At 66.1% G+C, this 22,152-nt stretch overlaps 1 protein-coding gene and 1 long non-coding RNA gene across 2 annotated transcripts in view; both read left to right on the top strand.

The window, feature by feature from the left end:
- The window catches only part of LOC127464867 (voltage-dependent L-type calcium channel subunit alpha-1F-like), a gene marked incomplete at both ends in the record, with an annotated part of 29,370 nt that extends 9,700 nt beyond the window's left edge, over window positions 1–19,670 (top strand). Inside the window, 12 exons of the mRNA XM_051775321.1 lie at window positions 444–503; window positions 904–1,010; window positions 3,602–3,689; window positions 6,622–6,729; window positions 7,341–7,393; window positions 9,791–9,937; window positions 10,798–10,999; window positions 14,235–14,393; window positions 15,708–15,818; window positions 18,056–18,139; window positions 18,579–18,599; window positions 19,545–19,670. Coding sequence (XP_051631281.1) covers window positions 444–503; window positions 904–1,010; window positions 3,602–3,689; window positions 6,622–6,729; window positions 7,341–7,393; window positions 9,791–9,937; window positions 10,798–10,999; window positions 14,235–14,393; window positions 15,708–15,818; window positions 18,056–18,139; window positions 18,579–18,599; window positions 19,545–19,670 — 1,266 coding nt within the window. The remainder of the gene's footprint in view (window positions 1–443; window positions 504–903; window positions 1,011–3,601; window positions 3,690–6,621; window positions 6,730–7,340; window positions 7,394–9,790; window positions 9,938–10,797; window positions 11,000–14,234; window positions 14,394–15,707; window positions 15,819–18,055; window positions 18,140–18,578; window positions 18,600–19,544) is intronic.
- Window positions 19,671–21,045: 1,375 nt separating this feature from the next.
- On the top strand, window positions 21,046–21,408 carry LOC127464866 (uncharacterized). Its single transcript, XR_007901681.1, has 3 exons — window positions 21,046–21,107; window positions 21,220–21,271; window positions 21,326–21,408. It is a non-coding gene; the product is annotated as an uncharacterized LOC127464866 (long non-coding RNA).
- The last annotated feature ends 744 nt before the right edge of the window (window positions 21,409–22,152 follow it).

Below are 22,152 nucleotides of genomic sequence, written 5' to 3'. Positions count from 1 at the left end.
CCCTGTGGGTGTTTTGGGGGGTCCTGGAGGTGTTTTGGGGTCTCTGGAGGTGTTTTGGGGTCCCCGGGGCTGTTTTGGGGGTCCCTGGGGGTGTTTTGGGGGGTCCTGGAGGTGTTTTGGGTCCCAGGGGGTGTTTTGAGGTACCAGGGGGTGTTTTGGGGGTCCCTGGGGGTGTTTTGGGGTCCCCGGGGCTGTTTTGGGGTCCCTGGGAGTGTTTGGGAGCCCTGGGAGTGTTTTGGGGCCCTGGAGGTGTTTTGGGGGTCCCTGGGGGTGTTTTGGGGTCCCTGGAGGTGTTTTGGGGCTCTGGGAGTGTTTTGGGGTCCCTGGGAGTGTTTGGGGGGTCCTGGAGGTGTTTTGGGGTCTCTGGAGGTGTTTTGGGGGTCCCTGGAGGTGTTTGGGGGTCCTGGAGGGCCGGAGGGGTCACCCCGTTTCCTCCCCCCCAGATTTTGGGGTACTTCGACTACGCCTTCACCTCCATCTTCACCGTGGAGATCCTGCTCAAGGTGCGGGGGGGGGCCCACGGTTTGGGGGTGTCCCCAGGGTTTGGGGGTGTCCCCAGTTTTGGGGTGTCCCCAGGGTTTAGGGGGTGTCCCCAGAGTTTTGGGGTGTCCCCAGTTTTGGGGTGTCCCCGGGGGTTTGGGGGTGTCCCCAGGGTTTGGGGGTGTCCCCAGTTTTGGGGTGTCCCCAGGGTTTGGGGGTGTCCCCTGGATTTTGGGGTGTCCCCAGTTTTGGGGTGTCCCCAGTTTTGGGGTGTCCCCAGTGTTTAGGGGTGTCCTCAGAGTTTGGGGGTGTCCCCGGGGTTTTGGGGTGTCCCCGTGTTTTTGGGGTGTCCCCATGTTTTTGGGGGTGTCCCCATGTTTTTGGGGTCCCCCCGTGGTTTCGGGGTCCCCCCTCCCCCCCCAGATGACGGTGTTCGGGGCCTTCCTGCACAAAGGCTCCTTCTGCCGGAACTGGTTCAACCTCCTGGACCTGCTGGTGGTCGGGGTGTCCCTCATCTCCTTCGGCATGCAGTGAGGGACTGGGGATACTGGGACAAACTGGGGGCACTGGGGACACTGCTGGTGGTCGGGGTGTCCCTCATCTCCTTCGGCATGCAGTGAGGGACTGGGGGGACTGGGGATACTGGGACAAACTGGGACAAACTGGGGACACTGCTGGTGGTCGGGGTGTCCCTCATCTCCTTCGGCATGCAGTGAGGGACTGGGGGGACTGGGGGGAACTGGGACAAACTGGGACACACTGCTGGTGGTCGGGGTGTCCCTCATCTCCTTTGGCATGCAGTGAGGAATGGGGGGACTGGGGATACTGGGACAAACTGGGACAAACTGGGGATACTGGGGACACTGCTGGTGGTCGGGGTGTCCCTCATCTCCTTTGGCATGCAGTGAGGGACTGGGGGGACTGGGACAAACTGGGGATACTGGGACAAACTGGGGACACTGGGGACACTGCTGGTGGTCGGGGTGTCCCTCATCTCCTTCTGCATGCAGTGAGGAATGGGGATACTGGGGATACTGGGGATACTGGGACAAACTGGGGACACTGGGGACACTGCTGGTGGTCAGGGTGTCCCTCATCTCCTTCGGCATGCAGTGAGGGACTGGGGATACTGGGGATACTGGGACAAACTGGGGACACTGCTGGTGGTCGGGGGTGTCCCTCATCTCCTTTGGCATGCAGTGAGGGACTGGGGATACTGGGACAAACTGGGGACACTGGGGACACTGCTGGTGGTCGGGGTGTCCCTCATCTCCTTCGGCATGCAGTGAGATACTGGGGATACTGGGACAAACTGGGACAAACTGGGACAAACTGGGGACACTGGGGACACTGCTGGTGGTCGGGGTGTCCCTCATCTCCTTCGGCATGCAGTGAGGGACTGGGGATACTGGGGATACTGGGACAAACTGGGACAAACTGGGACAAACTGGGACACTGCTGGTGGTCGGGGTGTCCCTCATCTCCTTCGGCATGCAGTGAGGAATGGGGATACTGGGGGGAACTGGGACAAACTGGGGACACTGGGGGCAACTGGGGCACACTGGGGGCAGCTGGGAGCCACTGGGGGCACTGGGGCACTGCTGGGGTGCTGGAAAACAGTGGGAGTGTTACTGGGGGGCACTGGGAGCACTGGGAGTGCTGATGGGAGCACTACTGGGGGCACTGGGAGCACTGCTGAAGCACTGGGGGATTTACTGGGAGCACTGGGAGTGCTGATGGGGACACTAGGGGTGTTACTGGGATGCACTGGGAGCACTGGGAGCACTGCTGGGGGCACTGAGGGTGTTACTGGGAGCACTGCTGGGGGCACTGGGAGCACTGGGAGCACTGGGGGTGTTACTGGGAGCACTGGGAGCACTGTTGGGGGTTACTGGGAGCACTGTGAGCACTGGGGGGGTTACTGGGAGCACTGGGAGCACTGTTGGGGGTTACTGGGAGCACTGGGAGCACTGGGGGGTGTTACTGGGAGCACTGGGGGCACTGAGGGGTTACTGGGAGCACTGGGAGCACTGGGGGTGTTACTGGGAGCACTGGGAGCACTGTGGGGGTTACTGGGAGCACTGGGAGCACTGTTGGGGGTTACTGGGAGCACTGGGAGCACTGGGGTGTTACTGGGAGCAGTGGAGGGTTACTGGGAGCACTGGGTGTTATGGGCTCACTGGGGGATTACTGGGAGCACTGGGAGCACTGCTGGGGGGGTTACTGGGAGCACTGGGAGCACTGGGGGGTTACTGGGAGCACTGGGGGGTTACTGGGAGCACTGGAAGCACTGCTGGGGGGTTACTGGGAGCACTGGGGGGGTGTTTCTGGGAGCACTGGGGGCACTGGGGGGTTACTGGGAGCACTGGGGGCACTGGGAGCACTGGGAGCACTGCTGGGGTGTTACTGGGAGCACTGTTGGGGGTTACTGGGAGCACTGGGAGCACTGCTGGGGGTTACTGGGAGCACTGGGAGCACTGGGGGGGTTACTGGGAGCACTGGGAGCACTGTTGGGGGTTACTGGGAGCACTGGGAGCACTGTTGGGGGTTACTGGGAGCACTGGGAGCACTGTGGGGGTTACTGGGAGCACTGGGAGCACTGGGGGGGGTTACTGGGAGCACTGGGAGCACTGGGGGGTGTTACTGGGAGCACTGGGAGCACTGTTGGGGGTTACTGGGAGCACTGGGAGCACTGGGGGGGTGTTACTGGGAGCACTGGGAGCACTGGGGGGGTTACTGGGAGCACTGGGGGGGTTACTGGGAGCACTGTGGGGGTCACTGGGAGCACTGGGAGGTGTTACTGGGAGCACTGGGAGCACTGGGAGCACTGGGGGGTGTTACTGGGAGCACTGGGAGCACTGGGAGGTGTTACTGGGAGCACTGGGAGCACTGGGAGCACTGGTGGGGGTTACTGGGAGCACTGGGGGGTGTTACTGGGAGCACTGGGAGCACTGGGGGGTGTTACTGGGAGCACTGGGAGCACTGTTGGGGGTTACTGGGAGCACTGGGAGCACTGGGAGGTGTTACTGGGAGCACTGGGAGCACTGGGAGCACTGTTGGGGGTTACTGGGAGCACTGGGGGGTGTTACTGGGAGCACTGGGAGCACTGGTGTCCCCGCAGCTCCAGCGCCATCTCGGTGGTGAAGATCCTGCGGGTGTTGAGGGTCCTGCGGCCCCTGCGGGCCATCAACCGGGCCAAGGGCCTCAAGGTGGGCAACTGGGGGGGCTGGGGGGGCTGGGGGGGGCTGGGACACTGCACTGGGGGCACTGGGAGCACTGGGACACTGTACTGGGGGCACTGGGAGGGGCTGGGACACTGTACTGGGGGCACTGGGAGCACTGGGAGGGGCTGGGACGCTGTACTGGTGGCACTGGGAGCACTGGGACGCTGCACTGGTGGCACTGGGAGCACTGGGAGCACTGGGACGCTGTACTGGTGGCACTGGGAGCACTGGGAGGGGCTGGGACACTGCACTGGGGGCACTGGGAGCACTGGGAGGGGCTGGGACGCTGTACTGGTGGCACTGGGAGCACTGGGACGCTGCACTGGTGGCACTGGGAGCACTGGGAGGGGCTGGGACACTGTACTGGGGGCACTGGGAGGGGCTGGGACACTGCACTGGGGGCACTGGGAGCACTGGGAGGGCTAGGGGACACTGCACTGGGGGCACTGGGAGGGGCTGGGAGGGGCTGGGACACTGTACTGGGAGCACTGGGAGTACTGGGACACTGTACTGTGGCACTGGGAGGGGCTGGGACACTGTACTGTGGGCACTGGGAGCACTGGGAGGGGCTGGGACACTGTACTGTGGGCACTGGGAGCACTGGGAGGGGCTGGGACACTGTACTGGTGGCACTGGGAGGGGCTGGGACACTGTACTGGTGGCACTGGGAGCACTGGGAGCACTGGGACGCTGTACTGGTGGCACTGGGAGCACTGGGAGGGGCTGGGACACTGCACTGGGGGCACTGGGAGCACTGGGAGGGGCTGGGACGCTGTACTGGTGGCACTGGGAGCACTGGGACGCTGCACTGGTGGCACTGGGAGCACTGGGAGGGGCTGGGACACTGTACTGGGGGCACTGGGAGGGGCTGGGACACTGCACTGGGGGCACTGGGAGCACTGGGAGGGCTAGGGGACACTGCACTGGGGGCACTGGGAGGGGCTGGGAGGGGCTGGGACACTGTACTGGGAGCACTGGGAGTACTGGGACACTGTACTGTGGCACTGGGAGGGGCTGGGACACTGTACTGTGGGCACTGGGAGCACTGGGAGGGGCTGGGACACTGTACTGTGGGCACTGGGAGCACTGGGAGGGGCTGGGACACTGTACTGGTGGCACTGGGAGGGGCTGGGACACTGTACTGGTGGCACTGGGAGCACTGGGAGCACTGGGACGCTGTACTGGTGGCACTGGGAGCACTGGGAGGGGCTGGGACACTGTACTGGTGGCACTGGGAGCACTGGGAGCACTGGGACGCTGCACTGGTGGCACTGGGAGCACTGGGACACTGTACTGGGAGCACTGGGACGCTGCACTGGTGGCACTGGGAGCACTGGGGCCCCGCTGTGCTGGGCTGGGGTGGCTCAGGTGACAGGGGTGGCACAGCTGTCCCAGTGTCCCAGTGTCCCGGTGTCACAGGGTCCCCACTGTCCCACCTGTCCCCACTGTCCCTCTGTCCCGGTGACACACGAGGTGTCCCTCCTGTCCCCGGTGTCCCCACGTCCCAGTGACACCCCCTGTCCCTGTCCCTGTCCCCAACCCACGCTCCCAGCCCTGTCCCTGTCCCTGCTGTCCCCGTGCCCGGTGCCACCCTCCCCTGTCCCTGTCCCCATTGTCCCCATTGTCCCCATTGTCCCCATCCCGTGGTGACCCCCCTGTCCCTGTCCCCATTGTCCCCATTGTCCCCATCCTGCGGTGACCCTCCTGTCCCTGTCCCCATTGTCCCCATTGTCCCCATCCTGCGGTGACCCCCTGTCCCTGTCCCCATTGTCCCCATTGTCCCCATTGTCCCCATCCCGTGGTGACCCCCCTGTCTCTGTCCCCATTGTCCCCATTGTCCCCATCCCGTGGTGACCCCCCTGTCCCTGTCCCTGTCCCCATTGTCCCCATCCCGTGGTGACCCCCCTGTCCCTGTCCCCATTGTCCCCATTGTCCCCATCCTGCGGTGACCCTCCTGTCCCTGTCCCCATTGTCCCCATTGTCCCCATCCTGCGGTGACCCCCTGTCCCTGTCCCCATTGTCCCCATTGTCCCCATTGTCCCCATCCCGTGGTGACCCCCCTGTCTCTGTCCCCATTGTCCCCATTGTCCCCATCCCGTGGTGACCCCCCTGTCCCTGTCCCTGTCCCCATTGTCCCCATCCCGTGGTGACCCCCCTGTCCCTGTCCCCATTGTCCCCATTGTCCCCATCCTGCGGTGACCCCCTGTCCCTGTCCCCATTGTCCCCATCCCGTGGTGACCCCCCTGTCCCTGTCCCCACTGTCCCTGTCCCTGTCCCCATCCCTTGGTGACCCCCCTGGTCCCCCTCCCATGCTGACCCCCTGTCCCTGTCCCCATTGTCCCTGTCCCCCTCCCGTGCTGACCCCTGTCCCTGTCCCCCCCATGCTGACCCCTGTCCTGCCCCCCCAGCACGTCGTGCAGTGCGTGTTCGTCCCCATTGTCCCCCCTGTCCCCATTGTCCTCCCCGTGCTGACCCCTGTCCCTGTCCCATCCCGTGCTGACCCCTGTCCCTGTCCCCCCCATACTGACCCCTGTCCCCATTGTCCCCCCTGTCCCCCCCCATGCTGACCCCTGTCCTGTCCCCCCCATGCTGACCCCTGTCCCCCCCAGCACGTTGTCCAGTGCGTGTTCGTCCCCATTGTCCCTGTCCCTGTCCCCCCCCCATGCTGACCCCTGTCCCCATTGTCCCCCCTGTCCCCCCCAGCACGTTGTGCAGTGCGTGTTCGTCCCCATTGTCCCCCCTGTCCCCCCCCATGCTGACCCCTGTCCCCCCCAGCACGTGGTGCAGTGCGTGTTCGTCCCCATTGTCCCCCCTGTCCCCCCCATACTGACCCCTGTCCCCCCCAGCACGTGGTGCAGTGCGTGTTCGTCCCCATTGTCCCCCCTGTCCCCCCCATACTGACCCCTGTCCCCCCCAGCACGTGGTGCAGTGCGTGTTCGTCGCCATCCGCACCATCGGGAACATCATGATCGTCACGACGCTGCTGCAGTTCATGTTCGCCTGCATCGGGGTGCAGCTCTTCAAGGTGGGGGGCCCAAAACACCCCCAGGGGGTCCCAAAACCCCCCCAAAGGGGTCCCAAAACCACCCCAGAGTCCCAAAATCACCCGAGGGGTCCCCAAACCCCCCCGGGGTCCCCAAAATCACCCAAGAGGTCCCAAAACCACCCCCGGGGGCCCAAAATCACTCAAGGGGTTCCCAAACCACCAAATGGGTCCCCAAAATCCCCCTTGGGGTCCCCAAACCCCCTTGGGGTCCCCAAACTACCCAAGGGGTCCCTAAACCATCCTGGGGTCCCCAAGCCCCCTCAAAGGGGTCCCCAACCCCCCCCCCCCCGGGGTCCCAAAACCACCCAAGGGGTCCCCAACCCCCCCCGCCCGGTCCCCAAACCCCTTTGGGGTCCCAAAACCACCCAAGGGGTGCCCAAACCACCCCAGGGTCCCCAAACACCCCTCTGGGGTCCCTAAACCCCCCCAGGGTCCCAAAATCACCCCCAGAGTCCCAAAACCACCAAGTGGGTCCCCAACCCCCCCCAAGGGGTCCCCAACCCCCCCAAGGGGTCCCCAAAACCCCCCCAGGGGGTCCCAACCCCCCCCCCAGGGCCGGGGCTCGGTGTGACCCCCCCCAAACCCCCCAGGGCAAGTTCTACAGCTGCACCGACGAGGCCAAGCACACGCCGGGGGAGTGCAAGTGGGTGACCCCAAAAACTGACCCCCTGACCCCAAACTGACCCCCCCTGCACCCAAAACTGACCCTGTGACCCCCAAACTGACCCCCCCTGCACCCAAAACTGACCCCGTGACCCCCAAAAACTGACCCCCTGACCCCAAACTGACCCCCCCTGCACCCAAAACTGACCCCCTGACCCCAAACTGACCCCTCCTGCACCCAAAACTGACCCCGTGACCCCAAACTGACCCCCCCTGCACCCAAAACTGACCCTGTGACCCCCAAAAACTGACCCTGTGACCCCAAACTGACCCTGTGACCCCAAACTGACCCCCCACACCCCAAACCGACCCCTGTGACCCCAAACTGACCCTGTGACCCCAAACTGAGCCCCCAAACTGACCCTGTGACCCCAAACTGACCCTGTGACCCCAAACTGAGCCCCCAAACTGACCCTGTGACCCCAAACTGACCCCCCCTGCACCCAAAACTGACCCTGTGACCCCAAACTGAACCCCCAAACTGACCCTGTGACCCCAAACTGACCCTGTGACCCCAAACTGACCCCCTGCACCCAAACTGACCCTGTGACCCCAAACTGACCCTCCATCCCCCAAACTGACCCTGTGACCCCAAACTGAATCCCTGAGCCCTGAAAGTGACCCTGTGATCCCAAACTGACCCCCCTACACCCCAAACTGACCCTGTGACCCTAAACTGACCCCCCCACCCCCCAAAGTGACTCCCATTATGCCCCAAACTGACCCCCTGAGCCCCCAAACTGACTCTGTGACCCCAAACTGACCCTGAGTCCTCAAACTGACCCCCTGAGCTCCCAAACTGACCCCCTGTGACCCCAAACTGACCCCTGAGTCTCCAAACTGACCCTGTGACCCCAAACTGACCCCCTGAGCTCCCAAACTGACCCTGTGACCCCAAACTGACCCCCTGAGCTCCCAAACTGACCCCCTGTGACCCCAAACTGACCCCCTGTGACCCCAAACTGACCCTGTGACCCCAAACTGACCCCCCCTACACCCCAAACTGACCCTGAACCCCCAAACTGACCCTGAGCCCCCAGACTGACCCTGTGACCCCAAAAGCACCCCCACGCTCCCAAACTGACCCCCCCCTCCCCAGATGATCCTTCACCCCCCCCCAAACTGACACCCCCCCAGGGGATCCCCCACGACCCCCCAAACTGACCCTCCCACCCCAAACCTGAGCCCCTCCCACCCCAAAACTGAGCCCCTCCCACCCCAAAACTGAGCCCCACCCACCCCGTTGGTGTCCCCATGGGGTCCCCCCGGCTGGTGGCAGTGGCTGGAGGGGGGGTCTCACTGTCCCTGTCCCTGTGTCCCCATCCAGGGGGACATTCCTGGTGTCCAAGGATGTGTCCCACCCCTCGGGGGTCTCACTGTCCCTGTCCCTGTCCCTGTCCCTGTGTCCCCATCCAGGGGGACATTCCTGGTGTACAAGGACGGGGACGTTTCCCACCCCTCAGTGTCCTCGGGGGTCTCACTGTTCCTGTCCCCATCCAGGGGGACATTCCTGGTGTCCAAGGACAGGGACCTGTCCCACCCCTCAGTGTCCTCGGGGGTCTCACTGTCCCTGTCCCTGTGTCCCCCATCCAGGGGGACATTCCTGGTGTACAAGGACGGGGACGTTTCCCACCCCTCAGTGTCCTCGGGGGTCTCACTGTCCCTGTGTCCCCATCCAGGGGGACATTCCTGGTGTCCAAGGATGTGTCCCACCCCTTGGGGGTCTCACTGTCCCTGTCCCTGTCCCTGTGTCCCCATCCAGGGGGACATTCCTGGTGTACAAGGACGGGGACGTTTCCCACCCCTCAGTGTCCTCGGGGGTCTCACTGTTCCTGTGTCCCCATCCAGGGGGACATTCCTGGTGTCCAAGGATGTGTCCCACCCCTTGGGGGTCTCACTGTCCCTGTCCCTGTCCCTGTGTCCCCATCCCAGGGGGACATTTCTGGTGTACAAGGACAGGGACATGTCCCACCCCTCGGGGGTCTCACTGTCCCTCTGTCCCTGTCCCTGTGTCCCCATCCAGGGGGACATTCCTGGTGTACAAGGACGGGGACGTTTCCCACCCCTCGGTGTCCTCGGGGGTCTCACTGTTCCTGTCCCCATCCAGGGGGACATTCCTGGTGTCCAAGGACGGGGATGTGTCCCACCCCTCGGGGGTCTCACTGTCCCTGTCCCTGTCCCTGTGTCCCATCCCAGGGGGACATTCCTGGTGTCCAAGGACAGGGACCTGTCCCACCCCTTGGTGTCCTTGGGGGTCTCACTGTCCCTGTGTCCCTGTCCCTGTCCCTGTGTCCCCATCCAGGGGGACATTCCTGGTGTACAAGGACAGGGACCTGTCCCACCCCTCGGGGGTCTCACTGTCCCTGTCCCCATCCAGGGGGACATTCCTGGTGTACAAGGACGGGGACGTTTCCCACCCCTCGGTGCGGGAGCGCCTCTGGCTCAACAGCGACTTCAACTTCGACAACGTGCTGGCCGGGATGATGGCCCTGTTCACTGTGTCCACCTTCGAGGGGTGGCCGGCGTGAGTCTGGGGGGACACGGGGGGGACAGTGGGACCCCCGGGATGATGGCCCTGTTCACAGTGTCCACCTTCGAGGGGTGGCCTGCATGAGTCCCAGGGCCAGGGGGGGACATGGGGGGGACATGGGGACAGCAGGACCCCCAGGATGATGGCCCTGTTCACTGTGTCCACCTTCGAGGGGTGGCCGGCGTGAGTCTGGGGGGACACAGGGGGGACAGTGGGACCCCTGGGCCTGTTCACAGTGTCCACCTTCGAGGGGTGGCCGGCGTGAGTCTGGGGGGGACACAGGGGGGACACGGGGGGGGACATGGGGACAGCAGGACCCCCAGGCCCTGTTCACCGTGTCCACCTTCGAGGGGTGGCCGGCGTGAGTCTGGGGGGACACGAGGGGGACAGTGGGACCCCCAGGATGATGGCCCTGTTCACAGTGTCCACCTTCGAGGGGTGGCCTGTGTGAGTCTGGGGGGGGAGGGACACGGGGGGGACACATGGGGGGGACATGGGGGGGACAGCGGGACCCCCAGGCCCTGTTCACTGTGTCCACCTTCGAGGGGTGGCCTGCGTGAGTCTGGGGGGGACACGGGGGGGACATGGGGGGGACATGGGGACAGCAGGACCCCCAGGATGATGGCCCTGTTCACTGTGTCCACCTTCGAGGGGTGGCCTGCATGAGTCTGGGGGGACACGGGGGGGACAGCGGGACCCCCAGGCCCTGTTCACAGTGTCCACCTTCGAGGGGTGGCCTGTGTGAGTCTGGGGGGACACGGGGGGAACACACAGGGGGGACACGGGGGGGGACCCCCGGGGGGGGACAGCAGGACCCCCGGGACGCCCCCCCAGCCCCCCGTGTGCCCCCCCAGGCTGCTGTACAAGGCCATCGACGCCAACGCCGAGGACCAGGGGCCCATCTACAACTACCGGGTGGAGATCTCCATCTTCTTCATCGTCTACATCATCGTCATCGCCTTCTTCATGATGAACATCTTCGTCGGCTTCGTCATCATCACCTTCCGCGCCCAGGGCGAGAGCGAGTACCGCAACTGCGAGCTCGACAAGAACCAGGTGGGGCTGGCACAGGCTGGCACAGGATGGCACAGGATGGCACAGGGTGGCACAGGGTGGCCCTGAGATGGCACAGGGTGGCCCCAGGGTGGCACAGGGTGGTCCCAGGATGGCACAGGGTGGCACAGGATGGCACAGGATGGCACAGGGTGGGCCTGGGATGCACACAGGGTGACCCCAGGATGGCACAGGATGGCACAGGGATGGCACAGGATGGCACAGGATGGCCCTGGGATGGCACAGGGTGGTCCCAGGATGGCACAGGGTGGCAGAGGGTGGCACAGGGTGGCCCTGGGATGGCACAGGGTGGCACACGGTGGCCCCAGGATGGCACAGGGTGGCACAGGGTGGCACAGGGTGACCCCAGGATGGCACAGGGTGGCCCCGGAATGGCACAGGGTGGCCCCGGGGTGGCACAGGGATGGCACAGGATGGCACAGGGATGGCACAGGATGGCACAGGGTAGCCCTGGGATGGCACAGGGTGACCCCAGGATGGCACAGGGTGGCAGAGGGTGGCACAGGGTGGCCCTGAGATGGCACAGGGTGGCCCCAGGGTGGCACAGGGTGGCACAGGGTGGCACAGGGTGGCACAGGGTGGCCCTGGGATGGCACAGGGTGGCACAGGGTGACCCCAGGATGGCACAGGGTGACCCCAGGATGGCACAGAGTGGCACAGGGTGGCCCCAGGATGGCACAGGGTGACCCCAGGATGGCACAGAGTGGCACAGGGTGGCCCCAGGATGGCACAGGGTGGCACAGGGTGGCACAGGGTGACCCCAGGATGGCACAGGGTGGCCCCGGAATGGCACAGGGTGGCCCCGGGGTGGCACAGGGATGGCACAGGATGGCACAGGGATGGCACAGGATGGCACAGGGTAGCCCTGGGATGGCACAGGGTGACCCCGGGATGGCACAGGGTGGCCCCGGGATGGCACAGGGTGGCCCCGGGGTGGCACAGGGATGGCACAGGATGGCACAGGGTAGCCCTGGGATGGCACAGGGTGACCCCAGGATGGCACAGGGTGGCCCCGGAATGGCACAGGGTGGCCCCGGGGTGGCACAGGGATGGCACAGGATGGCACAGGGATGGCACAGGATGGCACAGGGTAGCCCTGGGATGGCACAGGGTGACCCCGGGATGGCACAGGGTGGCCCCGGGATGGCACAGGGTGGCCCCGGGGTGGCACAGGGATGGCACAGGATGGCACAGGGTAGCCCTGGGATGGCACAGGGTGACCCCAGGATGGCACAGGGTGGCCCCGGAATGGCACAGGGTGGCCCCGGGGTGGCACAGGGATGGCACAGGATGGCACAGGGATGGCACAGGATGGCACAGGGTAGCCCTGGGATGGCACAGGGTGACCCCAGGATGGCACAGGGTGGCAGAGGGTGGCACAGGGTGGCCCTGAGATGGCACAGGGTGGCCCCAGGGTGGCACAGGGTGGCACAGGGTGGCACAGGGTGGCCCTGGGATGGCACAGGGTGGCACAGGGTGACCCCAGGATGGCACAGGGTGACCCCAGGATGGCACAGAGTGGCACAGGGTGGCCCCAGGATGGCACAGGGTGACCCCAGGATGGCACAGAGTGGCACAGGGTGGCCCCAGGATGGCACAGGGTGGCACAGGGTGGCACAGGGTGACCCCAGGATGGCACAGGGTGGCCCCGGAATGGCACAGGGTGGCCCCGGGGTGGCACAGGGATGGCACAGGATGGCACAGGGTGGCCCTGGGGTGGCACAGGGTAGCCCTGGGATGGCACAGGGTGACCCCAGGATGGCACAGGGTGGCCCCGGAATGGCACAGGGTGGCCCCGGGGTGGCACAGGGATGGCACAGGATGGCACAGGGATGGCACAGGATGGCACAGGGTAGCCCTGGGATGGCACAGGGTGACCCCGGGATGGCACAGGGTGGCCCCGGGATGGCACAGGGTGGCCCCGGGGTGGCACAGGGATGGCACAGGATGGCACAGGGTAGCCCTGGGATGGCACAGGGTGACCCCAGGATGGCACAGGGTGGCCCCGGGGTGGCACAGGGTGGCTCTGTGGCCCTGCAGTGGCCCCAGGTTGTCCCTGTGGTGTCCCCAGGGTGTCCCTGCAGTGTCCCTGCAGCCCTGTGGTGTCCCCACAGTGTCCTTGCGGTGGCCCTGCTGTGGCCCCACAGTGTCACTGCAGTGTCCCCAGGGTGTCCCTGTGGTGTCCCTGTGGCCTGCAGTGTCCCCACTGGGGTGGCTCTGTGATGTCCCCACAGCGTCCCCACAGCAGCAGTGTGTGCAGTGGCTGTGGGTGGCTGTGTCCCCGTGTCCCCATGTCCCCACACTGTCCCCACACTGTCCCTGTCCCCAGCACCAGTGTGTGGAGTGGCTGTGTCCCATGTCCCCATGTCCCATGTCCCCACACTGTCCCCCTGTCCCCATCCCCAGCAGCAGTGTGTGGAGTGGCAGTGGGTGGCTGTGTCCCCATGTCCCCGTGTCCCCACACTGTCCCCATCCCCAGTGCCAGTGTGTGGAGTGGCTGTGTGGCTGTGTGGCTGTGTCCCCATGTCCCCGTGTCCCCACACTGTCCCCATCCCCAGTGCCAGTGTGTGGAGTGGCTGTGTGGCTGTGTGGCTGTGTCCCCATGTCCCCATGTCCCCACACTGTCCCCACACTGTCCCCACACTGTCCCCATGTCCCCTGTCCCTGTCCCCACAGCGGCAGTGTGTGGAGTGGCAGTGGGTGGCTGTGTCCCCATGTCCCCTCACTGTCCCCTCACTGTCCCCACACTGTCCCCATGTCCCCCTGTCCCCATCCCCAGCGGCAGTGTGTGGAGTGGCAGTGTGTAGCTGTGTCCCCGTGTCCCCACACTGTCCCCCTGTCCCTGTCCCCCCCCCCAGCGGCAGTGTGTGGAGTGGCTGTGTCCCATGTCCCCACATTGTCCCTGTCCCCACAGTGGCAGTGTGTGGAGTGGCTGTGTGTGGTTGTGTCCCCATGTCCCATGTCCCCACACTGTCCCCATGTCCCCACACTGTCCCCCTGTCCCCCCACCCAGCGGCAGTGTGGAGTGGCTGTGTCCCATGTCCCCACACTGTCCCCATGTCCCCACCATGTCCCCACACTGTCCCCACACTGTCCCTGTCCCCCCCCCAGCGGCAGTGTGTGGAGTGGCTGTGTCCCATGTCCCCTGTCCCCACCATGTCCCCACACTGTCCCCATGTCCCCACACTGTCCCCACACTGTCCCTGTCCCCCCCCAGCGGCAGTGTGTGGAGTACGCGCTGAAGGCGCAGCCCCTGCGCCGTTACATCCCCAAGAACCGCAGCCAGTACCGGGTGTGGGCCATGGTGAACTCCACGGCCTTCGAGTACATCATGTTCGTGCTCATCCTGCTCAACACCATCGCCCTCGCCGTGCAGGTGGGCACGGCTCGGCACCCCCGGGGGGACGGGACAGATCACACCTGGGGGGCACGGCTCAGACCGGGGGGACGGGACAGATCACACCTGGGGGGCACAGCTTGGACCTGGGGGGGCACGGCTCGGCACCCCCGGGGGGACGGGACAGATCACACCTGGGGGGCACGGCTCGGACCGGGGGGCACGGCTCGGGACCCTGGGCACAGCTCGGGACCCCCGGGGGGACGGGACAGATCACACCTGGGGGGCACAGCTCGGACCTGGGGGGCACAGCTCGGGACCCCCAGGGGGATGGGACAGATCACACCTGGGGGGCACAGCTCGGCACCCCCAGGGGGATGGGACAGATCACACTTGGGGGGCACAGCTCGGACCTGGGGGGGCACGGCTCGGACCCCCAGGGGGATGGGACAGATCACACCTGGGGGGCACAGCTCGGACCTGGGGGGCACAGCTCGGGACCCCCAGGGGGATGGGTCACATCAGACCTGGGGGGCACAGCTCGGGACCCCCAGGGGGACGGGACAGATCAGACCTGGGGGGCACGGCTCGGACCTGGGGGGCACGGCTCGGGACCCTGGGGGGACAGCTCGGACCTGGGGGGGGCACAGCTCGGACCTGGGGGGCACAGCTCAGACTGGGGGGGCACGGCTCGGGACCCGGGGGGGACACAGCTCGGACCTGGGGGGCACAGCTTGGACCCTGGGGGGACAGCTTGGACCCAGGGGGCACAGCTCAGACCCCGGGGGGGGGGCACAGCTCAGACCAGGGGTGGGGGGGGACACAGCTCAGACCTGGGGGGACAGATCAGACCCCTGTGGGGCACAGCTCAGACCGGGGGGGGGGGGGCACAGCTCGCACCCTGGGGGGGACAGCTCAGACCCCTGGGGACAACTCAGAATTCGGGGGGGGGGGACAGCTCAGACCCCCGGGGGGGCACAGCTTGGACACCTGGGTGGGAGTGGGACAGTTCAGACCCCTCAGGGGGAGACAGTTCAGACCCTCGAGAGGGGGAGACAGCTCAGACTCCTGGGGGGGGGACAGCTCAGACTCCTGGGGGGGGACAGTTCAGACTCCTGGGGGGACAACTTAGACCCCCGGGGAGGGGACACACACCTGGGCTCAGCTCAGGACCCCCCATGGGAGGGTGGGCACAGCTCAGGACCCCCCCGTGGGAGGGTGGGCACAGCTCAGGACCCCCCCGTGGGAGGGTGGGCACAGCTCAGGACCCCCCCGTGGGAGGGTGGGACAGCTCAGGACCCCCCCCGTGGGAGGGTGGGCACAGCTCAGGACCCCCCCGTGTCCCCCCCCCAGCACTACGAGCAGTCGAAGCCCTTCAACTACGTGATGGACCTGCTGAACATGGTGTTCACCGGGCTCTTCACCGTGGAGATGGTGCTCAAGATCATCGCCTTCAAACCGAGGGTAGGGGGGCTGCGGGGCACACGGGGGGGGGCACACGGGGTGGGGGGGTCACAGGGGGTGGGGGGGGGGGTCACAGGGGGTGTGGGGGGGGGTCACAGGGGGTGGGAAGGGGGGCCGCGGCACCGGGGGGGGGCACACGGGGTGGGGGGGGGTCACAGGGGGTGTGTGTGGGGGGTCACAGGGTGTGTGTGGGGGGGGGTCACAGGGGGTGTGTGGGGGGTCACAGGGAGTGGGAAGGGGGGGGCCGCAGCACCGGGGGGGGCACAGAGGGTGGGAGGGGGCCACGTCACACCGGGGGGGGGGGCCGCAGCACACGGGGGGGGGCACAGGGGGGTGTGTGGGGGGTCACAAGGTGTGTGGAGGTATCCCAGGCCGGGGGGGGGCACAGGGGGTGGGAGGGGGCCGCGGCACACCGGGGGGGTCACAGGGGGTGGGGGAGTCACAGGGTGTGTGTGGGGGGGGTCCCAGACCGGGGGTCTCTCACCTGTCCCCCCCCCAGCACTATTTGGTGTCACACGGGGGGGTCACAGGGGGTGTGTGTGTGGGGGGGTGTCCCATACCGGGGTCACTCCCCTGCCCCCTCCCCAGCACTATTTCTGTGTCACACCAGGGGGGTCACACGGTATGGGAGGGGGGGGGGTGTCCCATGCCGGGGGTCTCTCCCCTGTCCCCCCCCCAGCACTATTTTGTGTCACACCGGGGGGGTTACACCGTGTGTGGGGGGTGTCCCAGGTGTGTCTGGGGGGGTCCCATACCGGGGTCTCTCCCCTGTCCCCCTCCAGCACTATTTCGTGTCACACCGGGGGGGGTCACACCGTCTGTGTGGGGGGGGTGTCCCATACCGGGGTCTCTCCCCTGTGCCCCCCCCAGCACTATTTCTGTGTCACACCGGGGGGGTCACAGGGTGTGTCTGGGGGTGTCCCAGCCCGGGGGTCTCTCCCCTTTGCCCCCCCCAGCACTATTTGGTGTCACACGGGGGGGGTCACAGGGTGTGGGGGGGGTCACAGGGGTGTGTGGTGGTGTCCCATACCGTGGTCACTCCCCTGTCCCCCCCCCCAGCACTATTTGGTGTCACACGGGGGGGGTCACAGGGTGTGGGACGGGGGGTGTCCCAGCCCGGGGGTCTCTCCCCTGCCCCCCTCCAGCACTATTTCTGTGTCACACCGGGGGAGTCACAGGGTGTGTGGGGGGGGTGTCCCATGCCGGGGGTCTCTCCCCTGTGCCCCCCCAGCACTATTTTGTGTCACACCGGGGGGGTCACACGGTGTGTGTGGGGGGGGTGTCCCATACCGGGGTCTCTCCCCTTTGCCCCCCCCAGCACTATTTGGTGTCACACGGGGGGGTCACAGGGTGTGGGGGTGTCCCAGGTGTGTCTGGGGGGTCCCATACCGGGGGTCTCTCCCCTGTCCCTCCCCAGCACTATTTCTGTGTCACACCGGGGGGGGTCACACGGTATGGGAGGGGGGGGGGTGTCCCATGCCGGGGGTCTCTCCCCTGTCCCCCCCCCAGCACTATTTTGTGTCACACCGGGGGGGGTCACACCGTGTGTGGGGGGTGTCCCAGGTGTGTCTGGGGGGGTCCCATACCGGGGGTCTCTCCCCTGTGCCCCCCCCAGCACTATTTCGTGTCACACCTGGGGGGGGGTCACACCGTGGGTGGGGGGGGGGTGTCCCAGCCCGGGGGTCTCTCCCCTGTGCCCCCCCAGCACTATTTGGTGTCACACGGGGGGGTCACAGGGTGTGTGTGGGGGGGGGCGTGTCCCAGCCCGGGGGTCTCTCCCCTGTGCCCCCCCAGCACTATTTGGTGTCACACGGGGGGGTCACAGGGTGTGTGTGGGGGGTGTCCCATGCCGGGGGTCTCTCCCCTGCCCCCCCAGCACTATTTGGTGTCACACCGGGGGGGTCACAGGGTGTGTGTGGGGGGGGGCGTGTCCCAGCCCGGGGGGTCTCTCCCCTGTGCCCCCCCAGTACTATTTGGTGTCACACGGGGGGGTCACAGGGTGTGTGTGGGGGGTGTCCCATGCCGGGGGTCTCTCCCCTGCCCCCCCAGCACTATTTCTGTGTCACACCGGGGGGGGTCACACGGTATGGGGAGGGGGTGTCCCAGCCCGGGGGTCTCTCCCCTGTGCCCCCCCAGCACTATTTGGTGTCACACGGGGGGGTCACAGGGTCTGGGGGGGGGTCCCAGGTGTGTCTGGGGGTGTCCCAGCCCGGGGGTCTCTCCCCTGCCCCCCCCAGCACTATTTCTGTGACGCCTGGAACACCTTCGACGCGCTGATCGTGGTGGGCAGCGTGGTGGACATCGCGGTCACCGAGGTCAACGTGAGTCACCCCGGCCGGGAGGGGGGGTTTTGGGGAGGGGGGGGGTGTTTTTTGGGGCAGGGGGGTGTTTTTTGGGGAGAGGGTGTTTTTTGGGGCAGGGGGTGTTTTTTGGGAGGGGGGGTGTTTTTTGGGAGGGGGGTGTTTTTGGGGCAGGGGGTGTTTTTTGGGGAGGGGGATGTTTTTGGGGAGGGGATTGTTTTTTTGGGGAGGGGGTGTTCTTTGGGAGGGAGTATTTTTTGGGGAGGGGGGTGTATTTTGGGGAGGGGGGGTGTATTTTGGGGAGGGGGGGTGTTTTTTTGGGGGAGGGGGTTGTTTTTTTGGGGGAGGGGGGGTGTTTTTTGGGGAGGGGGTCCCGGGTGTTTGGGTCCCCCCCCCGTGTCCGTGTCCTCACGTCCATCTGTGTCTCCACCCACCTCCATTGTCACGGCCGGGGCGGCAGAACGGGGGGCACGTCGGTGAGGTGAGGGGGGTTTTTTGGGGTGTGCAGGGGTTTTGGGGGTGTGCGGGGGGTTTTTTGGGGTGTGCAGGGGTTTTGGGGTGTGTAGGGGTTTCTGGGGTGTGTAGGGTTTTTTTGGGGGGCTGTAGGGGTTTTGGGGTGTGTAGGGTTTTTGGGGTGTGCACGGGTTTGGGGGTGTGCAGGGTTTTTGGGGTGCACGGGGGTTTTTGATGTGTGCAGGGTTTTTTGGGGTGTGTAGGAGTTTTTGGGGGTGTAGGAGTTTTTGGGGTGTGTAGGAGTTTTGGGGTGTGTAGGGGTTTTGGGGTGTGCAGGGGTTTTGGGGGTGTGTAGGGTTTTTGGAGGGTGTAGGGTTTTTTGGGGGTATGTAGGGGTTTTTGGGGTGTGCAGGGTTTTTTTGGGGGGTGTGCAGGGTTTTTTTTGGGGTGTGTAGGGGTTTTGGGGTGTGCAGGGGTTTTTGGGGTGTGTAGGGGTTTTGGGGGTGTGCAGGGGTTTTGGGGGAGTGTGCAGGGTTTTTGGGGTGTGTAGGGTTTTTTTTGGGGTGTGCAGGGTTTTTGGGGTGTGCAGGGGGTTGGGGGTTTGCAGGGTTTTTGGGGTGTGTAGGTTTTTTTTGGGGTTTGCAGGGTTTTTGGGGTGTGTGGGGGTCTTGGGGTGTGCAGGTGTTTTTGGGGTGTGCAGGGGTTTTTGGGGTTTGTACGGGTTTTGGGGTGTGCAGGGGTGTTTTGGGGGTGGTTCAGGGGTCTTTGGGGACACCCTGACCCCCGTCCCCGCAGAGCTCCGAGGACAGCTCCCGCATCTCCATCACGTTCTAGGGTGTATATGGTTTGGGGTGTGCAGGTTTTTAGGGGTGTGCAGGTTTTTAGGGGTGTGCAGGTTTTTTTGGGTGGGTTCAGGGGTGTTTTTGGGGGTGTTCAGGTGTTTTTGGGGCTGCCCTGACCCCCGTCCCCGCAGAGCTCCGAGGACAGCTCCCGGCATCTCCATCACCTCTTCCGGCTGTTCCGGGTCATGCGCCTGGTCAAGCTGCTCTCCAAGGGCGAGGGATCCGCACCCTGCTCTGGACCTTCGTCAAGTCCTTCCAGGGGGGGCCGGGGGGGGGGCAGACGGGGAGGGGGGACACGGGGGGGGGTCCCACGGGGGTCGCACAGCCCCCCCTGACCCCCCCTCTGCCCCCAGGCCCTGCCCTACGTCGCCCTCCTCATCGCCATGATCTTCTTCATCTACGCCGTCATCGGGATGCAGGTGGGGGGGCCCGGGGGGAGCCCCCCCCCCCCGGGTCAGGGGGGTGTTTGGGGGGCGTGAGGGGCACGGGGGGGTCGGTCCTGCCCCCCCCCCCCCCAGCCCCCCCCCGTGCCCCCCAGACCTTCGGGAAGGTGGCTCTGCAGGACGGGACCCAGATCAACCGCAACAACAACTTCCAGACCTTCCCCAGGCCGTGCTGCTGCTCATTCAGGTGGGGCCGGGGGGCACGGGGGGGCTCGGGGGGGGGGCTCGGGGGGGTCCTGTGAGGGCTCAAGGGGGTCCTATGGGGGTTCAGGGGGTCCTATGGGGGGGTCAGTGGGATCCTATGGGGGGCTCAGGGGGGGTCCCCATGGGGGGCTTGGGGGGGTCCTGTGGGGGTTGGGGGGGTCACAGGGGGGGCTGGGGGGGGCACGGGGGGGACTCGGGGGGGGTCCCTATAAGGACTTGGGGGGGTCATATGGGGGGCTCGAGGGGGTCCTATGGGGGCTCAGTGGGGTATTATGGGGCTGGTGGGGTCCCATGGGGGCTTGGAGGGGTCCTATGGGGGGGCTCAGGGGGGGTCCTATGGGGGCTGGGGGGGGTTCCTATGGGGGGCTGAGGGTTCCCAGGAGGGGCTCAGGTGGGTCCTGTTGGGGTGCTTGGGGGGGTCCTATGGGGGCGGGGGGGGGTCCTATGGGGCGGGCTCAGGGGGGGTCCTATGGGGGGCTCAGGGGGGTCCTGTGGGGGCTCAGGGGGTCCTATGGGGGGTTGGGGGTCCCATGGGGGTTCAGGGGGGTCTACGGGGGGCTGGGGCGGGTCCCATGGGGGGCTCAGGGGGGTCCTATGGGGGGCTCAGGGGGTCCTATGGGGGCTGGGGGGGTCATATGGGGGCTGGGGGTTCCCATGGGGGGGCTCAGGGGGTCCTATGGGGGCTGGGGGGGGTTCCCATGGGGGCTGGGGGGGGGTCACATGGGGGCTGACAGGGTCATATGGGGGCTCAGAGGGGTTCTATGGGGGCTGGGGGTGGGTCCCATGGGGGTTCAGGGGGGTCTATGGGGGCTGGGGTGGGGTCCCATGGGGGTTCAGGGGGGGTCTATGGGGGGCTGGGGGGGGTCCTGTGGGGGCTGGGGGGTGGTCCTATGGGGGGCTCAGGGGGGTCCTATGCGGCTGGGGGGGGGTCCTATGGGGGGCTGGGGGGGGGTCCTCTGGGGCTCAGCTGAGCTCTGTGGGGCACCTGTGATGCAGTTATGGGGCACCTGTCCCGTTCCCATGGGGCACCTGTCCTGTTATGGGGCAGTTTTGGGGGCACCTGTCCCCGTTCCCATGGGGCAACCTTGTCCTGTTATGGGGGCAGTTTTGGGGGCACCTGTCCCCGTTCCCATGGGGCACCTGTCCTGTTATGGGGCAGTTTTTGGGGCACCTGTCCCGTTCCTATGGGGTACCTGTCCTGTTATGGGGCAGTTTTGGGGGCACCTGTCCCGTTCCCATGGGGTACCTGTCCTGTTATGGGGCAGTTTTTGGGGCACCTGTCCCGTTCCTATGGGGCAGGAGACCGTCTGGGGCTGGGAGGTGTGAGGGGCTCTGTGGGGTCTGAAAGGGCACCAAGGTGGCACCTGGGTGGGCACCCAGGTGTCCAGGGGGTGTCCAGGGGGTGTCCAGGGGGGTGTCCCAGGGGGGGTCCAGGTGTGTCATGGGGGGGTACCTGTGTGCCCTGGGGGGGTTCAGGTGTGCCCTGGGGGGGGGTGCAGGTGGTTCAGGGTGTACCTGTGGGTTCAGGTGTGCCACATGGCAGGAGATCATGCTGGCCAGCCTGGGGGGTTCAGGTGTACCTGGGGGGGTGTTCAGGGTGTACCTGGGGGGTTCAGGTGTACCTGTGTGGCTCAGGTGTGCCACGGGGGAGGCGTGGCAGGAGATCATGCTGGCCAGCCTGGGGGGTTCAGGTATATCTGGGGGGGTTCAGGTGTACCTGGGGGGGGGGTTCAGGTGTACCTGTGTGGTTCAGGTGTACCTGTGTGGTTCAGGTGTACCTGGGGGGGGTTCAGGTGTACCTGGGGGGGTTCAGGGTGTACCTGGGGGGGTACAGGTGTACCTGTGTGGCTCAGGGTGTGCCACGGGGGAGGGCGTGGCAGGAGATCATGCTGGCCAGCCTGGGGGGGTTCAGGTGTACCTGGGGGGGGTTCAGGTGTACCTGGGGCGGGGGTTCAGGTGTACCTGGGGGGGTGTTCAGGTTGTACCTGGGGGGTTCAGGTGTACCTGGGGGTGGTTCAGGTGTACCTGGGGGTGGTTCAGGTGGTTCAGGTGTACCTGTGGCTCAGGTGTGCCACGGGGGAGGCGTGGCAGG

Source organism: Manacus candei, unplaced genomic scaffold (assembly GCF_025592945.1).
Source record: "Manacus candei isolate 608988 ecotype Guabito, Panama unplaced genomic scaffold, ASM2559294v1 h1tg000287l, whole genome shotgun sequence".
NCBI lineage: Eukaryota > Metazoa > Chordata > Aves > Passeriformes > Pipridae > Manacus > Manacus candei.
This window is presented reverse-complemented; position numbering and strand designations above follow the sequence as displayed.